The sequence below is a fragment of the Rosa chinensis genome, chromosome 3, assembly GCF_002994745.2.
Source record: "Rosa chinensis cultivar Old Blush chromosome 3, RchiOBHm-V2, whole genome shotgun sequence".
NCBI classification, from domain to species: Eukaryota; Viridiplantae; Streptophyta; class Magnoliopsida; order Rosales; family Rosaceae; genus Rosa; species Rosa chinensis.
The window spans coordinates 32,829,971-32,836,690 of NC_037090.1; the positions used below are offsets into that span (position 1 = coordinate 32,829,971).

Sequence of the window (6,720 nt, forward strand, 5' to 3'; positions counted from 1 at the left end):
TTGTGTAATTTCCACCATTGAAGTTGTAATTACTTTCAATCGACGTAATTTACTACAAACTATAACAATTGATGTGAAAATGATAATTTTTATTCTAATTGTAGCAATTACGCCACATACAACTTATGTACTAGTTTATGGACAATTTAACAAGTGTGACATCCAATTTTTTTGTCAAAGTGGTAAATCTTTATGTTTTTATCATTAATAAAATGATTACTTCAATGACCATGTATTTTACCACAATTCACTACAATTGATGTAAAACCGGTAATTTTTGTTCTATAAATAGTAATTACTCTACCTAAACTAATGCACTAGTTTATTGACAATTTAACAAGTGTGACAACAAATTGTGGTAAATCTTTATGTTTTTATCATTAATAAACTGATTACTACAATGACTACACATTTTATCACAACCCACAATAATTGGTGTAAAAGCAGTAACTTTTGTTCTATTTGTAGTAATTACTTGAAAAACTATATCATTTACAAGATTATCAACCATTTTACAATTCCAACAACATTTGTGTTGTGAACATGGTAAAATTAATATTAGACTAAAAGATATATAAGTACTCAGTAACGTAAGGAGGTTCTCTATTTGATAATCAATGTTCTCCATTTGATAAAAGTTGTCTAGATATTTACATCTTTGACCACTAAATTACAATAACCACAAAACTGTGGTAATAAATCATAATTTGTAAAAGTAAATTGAGAATTGGAATTAGTCTACTCATTTCATTTCATAATCCCTTTATATAGGGAGAGAATTACAACGGAAATATCAATTACAATGATGACATTAAATGCTGATTGATCTGTAATCCTTGCTGATTAATGGTAATCGCTAATTCCTTGATTCCCTCTTCGTCAGTCACTTTGACGAAGGCACATAATGTGCTTTTCCTTTAACATAATTTTTTTTTTTTAAACGGGGTTTGGAACCCAGCCTAACTGGGAGGCTCAGCCCCGGGCCCGGAATTATTATTAATAATAGATGTAATTTTAGTTCTACTAGGTGAAATTTATTATTTTGATAATATTTGTTACATGTTTCTGAATAATATTACATTTCAAGAAAGAATGTGTTGTTCAGCAAGGCTTGCTGAACTACTAGCTTTGCTTATGGGATTACAGTTTGCCATTTCTAATGGCTTTGTACCTCTAATAGTGGAGACGGACTATCAAGTCCTAGTACAGGCGGTGACAAACCAAGCCCTTGATCAATCTGATCTGGGTTTTCTTATCTAAGATCTTAGGAAACTTCTACAAGCAGCGTCTTCTGCTCAGGTTTGCTATGTGAGGCGCCAGGCTAACTCGGTGGTACATAGGTTAGCTCAAGAAGCCAAGCAAACTTTTTTTTTTTTTTTTTTGACTTTGTCAAGGGGAACCCAAAGGCTTCCTAAGCCCAAGATAAACCCCTTCGGCGCATGTGAAATGCTCCAACTGTGCATTGCAGCACAGTGCCTGACCACTTTGACAGCTTCGGGATTCGAACCTAGGTTGGGGAGCACACCCAACTAGACAAGAACCACTAGGCCACCTGCAGTGGTTAAGCCAAGCAAACTTTGTTTTCTCTGAATTTTTTTCATTCCCTTCTCCTAGTGTGGAGGAGATTATAAACTTTGATTGTAATTAATGACCATTAAGTCATTGAATTCAGTGTCATTCCCCTAAAAAAAATAATAATGTGTTGTTAATATAGTAAATTTTATTTTAAAAATGACTCATGTCAACATTTAAGTGGGCAACTTGTTAACCGGTTCAATAGGTTTCTACTACATTAATTTATTAAAAATAAAAAAATATGACATACATCAAGGTATTCTAGACGACCCCCAATTTTATAAACCTGAGTTCGAGTATCATCTTGAAATTCTTGTGAAAAGTGAAATTAGAAAGACAATTTGTGATATGTAGCTTTACTTATTCACCTAACATTTAGAGATCGATGTAGTAAAATATCGTCTTAGGAGCTACCTGAGCACTATACGTATAATGAAGAATAGCGTCTCCTATTCACACGATAATTCCAATAATATATATTACACAACCAACTTGTGTCAATAAATCTGGGCAGATGATATGATCATATTTTTTCCGCATGTCAGATGTAATTTGCATCACAGATGTTATGCCGAGTTCTCTTTCTACAAGGTGTACCTATGATGATATTCTTCCCTTTAGTGTTGAATTGTAAGTGCTTTTAATTTCAGCCATTTTAAGTCAGATTGCCTTAATGGCTTTGTATTTAGCAATGTTCTCTTTTTCAGTTAGTCTTTTTTTTTTTTTTCTAGACCTTCCCCCCCCCCCCTCAAGTGTAGCAATGTAATGCACATATATGATTAATCTTGGTTGAAGTACAAATTTTTCAATTTATAAAGACAGTGCAAGTACACGGGTGTTATCAGACACTTTGAATTGATTGTCGATCAGTTCACGCTACAAATCATGCTTGTATGAGACTGCCTTGGGCAACTTATAAGTCTTAATCAGTAAGTCAGTAATTTCTTGTTCCCATTTAAAAACATCTTCAACCATTTCCACTCCATTGATCGGATGCATATTTTCATAGTTGTTAACTTTTATATAGGAGTACATACTTTCATCTTCTTTTACGATAAAAGCTGAAATAGAACTAGAATTAGAATTGATCGGATACAAGTTCCGAAACAGAGGTCATTTGAGGTAACAAGCTTCATTTCCCGATCATTTTCATTATGTGATCAATAAAGGTTTGGTGATGGATCTCTTCCACGCACCAAGTTATTAGACGGATACCTTTCTGTGGCAAAGGTAGAGTCCCCACAATTGCAGCCGGCATGATTGCAGAGGCTTGTATAGGGATGACATGATCTGGTGACCCCCAACCGAAATCGACCTGGTTGAATCCTAGTTTTCCCCACTCCGATATAAACAACGTTGTGTAACTTAGAGCTGGGGCAAACGGGTCCTCATCGTCAATCTGATGACCCTCTTTGATGTAATTGGTAAACTCATTTGGAAGCTTAGCCTTGGCTTCTTGGATCATTTCCACCACATCAGCGAGTAACGAATGAGCCAGTGCTTCACTTGAAGCTGTTACCGTGACGGGGAAGAAACAGTTTCCATAGAAGCCTTTCGGCAATGGAGGGTCGACAAGGTGACGGCAATTAGCAAAGAAAACCAGCTCTACTTGTGTATTTTGCCTCGAGTGGTTTGACACAATCACAGCCCTAGTTCGACAAATCCACAACACGGCAGCTACAACTTCGAAAGAAGAGCAACTCCGGCCGGTGGATTCCTGAATTTCTCGCTTCAAGTAATTGATTTGGTCCGTGAAAATGTCTATGTTAGCATGTTGTAGCTGGTAGTTCGGCACTGTAGTAGTAGTGGTGGTGGTGTTTAGATTCATCTGTTGTTTGGGCAGAGATTTTGTAAAGAAGTCTCGTTTCCACACTACTGGTGTAATACTCGGGTGCTTGATGCCCCTTGCCATCTCGCCAACAGCATTGAGAAACTGTGCAGATCCTAAGCCGTCGCAGATGCTGTGGCTGAATTTGATGCCAACCACGAATCCACCACATTCAAATTCAGTCACCTGTTCGTAATGATCATCTTATGTGAGAATGAACATATAATTATCTAAAACATGGAAGAATATTTACTCTAAATCGGGCTATGTCCTTGAGATTGCTTGGAGTTGTTAATAATGAATAGAGGATTTTATACACATGCATACGATTTAGCTTGGGAAGAATGACATAATTAAAGTCTTTTAGGATTAAAAACACTAGATTTTTAGGATCGAGGGCATGACTTCTTTCCTTGCAATATGAGAAATTCTTTTTGTATATAAGAATGGGTGAGTAATTAACCTCTTGAAGCTACGAGGAACTAATTATTGTATGAGGCAGAGAAGTATCAATTGCTTTAACAGTCACAAACTCGCAAGAGTCGCAACAATTCATCAAACATTATGGGTACCAATGCATCATTCCTAGGAAAATATATAGTTTGCTTTTGAGTCCGGGGCAGAATTTTCAAGTTCTAAAGGAATATTAACGTAATCAGTAACATTGCGTACCTGCATTTGTAGAAGTAGGTCAAGTCCTTCAGCTCCTCGAGGAAGAAGATCATCATATTTGTTCGAGTGGGAGGCAACAGTATCATCAAAGTAATTGACAGCATCAAGTGAACAATTAGCATATGCCTCGACCAACCACACACCTTGTCCACTACATTCAACTTGAAGCTGACCTCCACCATTAACATCAGACACTTTCAGTCGTCCTGCAAGAGGGTAATATGGAACCAATGCTTTCGACAAAGCTTCTTTTATAAGTTTGGCTACTTGGTGATATTCCCCATGTCTATACACATGCAGTGTTCGAGCGTTTCTTCTTAGGACGGGCAAGCTGTCGATTTCCGATAAATCAAGGGTGGCGATCGGTGTCTGCTCGCATGGTCTAACTAGGCTTTGACTTGATCGGATCACGGAGAAAGCCATGCGGTGCATGTAGTGAAAGATTAAAAGCTAAGAATTAATCAGAGAGGTGACCATGTACATTTAATTACAAGGTCATATATATATATGATGGATGGAGTCTATGAGATCGAATACCTATACTTCAAACATAAAACTTGTTCGATCGCTTTGAAGTCTAAACTTATGTCTGTCAGGTACTTTTGTTTATTACTACGTGCAGTGGAAGACACTATATATAGCACATTTTTTTAAAGAGTATTTCAACTCGTATTGGTCTGCGGTGATATTATCTTAAAATGAAAATTTGAACAATATATTACGGAGTCATTATCGGCTACTCGTAACACAAGTTAGATTGTTGGTCTGAACACATCTTCAAAAGGGAGCTACATAATCTTCGATACATCACGAGGCTAAAAAGATGGTCATGTGACCAAGGATTGAAATATCTGCGATATTTTTGATATATCCTCTGATATCTCCCTTTTTGGAGGGACCGATATATCATAGGGGAAAATATCTTATCTTCCACTGTTTTTTGTGAAATTTCTCCAATATCATCAAATATCCTTAATATATAAGATATTTAGGATATATCCCGATAAAATGAAAAAATATTTGTAAAATCTGATGAAAAAATAAAAAATGAAAAAAAAAACCTAGTTATTCACATATAAACATTCATTATGAAATATGGAGGTTATGTGGGGGTATAAAAATTTAACAACGGTTTCTAGTCAGGATATGACACAATAAAGAGGCAAATTAAACTGTTCGGTAAAAATGTCTTGAAGTGAAACCTCTGAAGGCAAATTTGGGTGAAGAGAAATCTCCTCGAGGAGAATATGGGTGAGGAGAAATCCTCTCAAGGCAAATCTAGGTGAGAAGTAATTTCCTAAATGCAAATCTATGAGAGGAGAGATCTCCTCAAGATAAATATGGGTGAGGAGTATTCACTTGGAGAGAAATCTGAGTGAGGAGTGGAATCCAAATAAAGAGAAATTCCCTTAAGAAAAATCTGGATGAGGAGAATTCATGATGGAGCAATTTCAATAAAAGAAACAAACTTAATGGAGCCATGTTTCAAAAAGTAACTCATTGTGGTTCAAAAACTTGGTGGAACCACCTGGAGTCTCTTTTTGAATGTAGATGAAGTTGACATTCATTTATATTAATATGTAAATCCAATAAATTGATTATTTCAAAAAAGATATATTTTTTTCAAAATATTCCCAATATATCTCAATATTTCCGATATCTCATTTTTTTCCAAAGTTACCAATATTTTAATAACAAATTACATATTGTTCAAGTAAATCCATAATATGTGTCTGACCCAAATTCTAGGTTACTTGACTTAGTTGTAATAAAGTTTTGAATTAGAGATATTCTCGGATATATTGAAGATATCCGATTAATTGTACGATTATCTTTCCTTGTACAACTCTGATTCTATGTTTTATAATCCTCTATATAAAGAGTCCCCTATTATCAATTAAAGTACGACTCAATTCTCTCCAAATTCAGTTTTCTTTAAACACGTTATCAGCATCAAGCCCTAACCTTGAAATCCCAAAAACCAAAAATCCTAAAACCCTAGAATACCTTGCCACAGCACGCCACACCATGCCACACCTCTAGCCACACCAGAAACCCTAATTAGAGGTATGTTTTAAAGTTCCCGTTTTTAGAGTTTTTGTTCATTTTCTCTTCTTTTTCCTTGGGGACTTGCAAACTCCCTTCTTCTACCCCCCTTTCTTTATCATAGGGGAGACCTAATTAAGCCGAATTGTGGGAGTTCGTGCTCACTCCAACTTGGAGGTTGTAGAGTCCTCCAAACATAGAGTTTGTTGAGAAGTTATGATCGACCACAAACACATCATTGTTTCGATCTAATCCAATTCCTCTAGGAATCGGATTTTTTGGAAGCGACTACGCTCAGAAATCCCTAATTTTTTGGAAGTGACTACGCTAAGAAATTCTATTATTTTTGTGGTAGCCTTTTTTTTGCTCTGAAACTAACCCTAATTTCTTGTTCTCTTTCAGGATGAGTAACCTGAAGAAACTAGACTTCGCTCCATTGGGAACAACTGGCTCTGGATATCACAAGTGGTTTCGTGATGTCCACCAGCATCTCAAGGCCGATGAAATCCTGGATACGATTCTCGAGCCTAGCCAGGACGTGCTAACTGTTGAGCAAGCTCAAGGTTTGGAAGCAAATAGAGCAGCCTTGGAGGCAAATA

At 36.3% G+C, this 6,720-nt stretch overlaps 1 protein-coding gene across 1 annotated transcript; it reads right to left on the reverse strand.

The window, feature by feature from the left end:
* Window positions 1–2,576: 2,576 nt before the first annotated feature.
* Window positions 2,577–4,527, reverse strand: LOC112195266 (acyl transferase 4). Its single transcript, XM_024335639.2, has 2 exons — window positions 4,076–4,527; window positions 2,577–3,589 (listed from the first exon to the last, which is right to left on the reverse strand). Exons 1-2 carry the CDS (start codon window positions 4,505–4,507, stop codon window positions 2,708–2,710), a joined length of 1,314 nt encoding a protein of 437 aa, XP_024191407.1. The 5' UTR covers window positions 4,508–4,527; the 3' UTR covers window positions 2,577–2,707.
* Between the last annotated feature and the right edge of the window lie 2,193 nt (window positions 4,528–6,720).

Bases quoted from the DNA above. Each gene is read 5' to 3' on its own strand.
- LOC112195266 (XM_024335639.2), bottom strand. From the start codon at position 4,507: ATGCACCGCATGGCTTTCTCCGTGATCCGATCAAGTCAAAGCCTAGTT. The intron at 3,590-4,075 runs GTACGCAATGTT...CATTACGAACAG, and splicing joins ACCTACTTCTACAAATGCAG to GTGACTGAATTTGAATGTGG.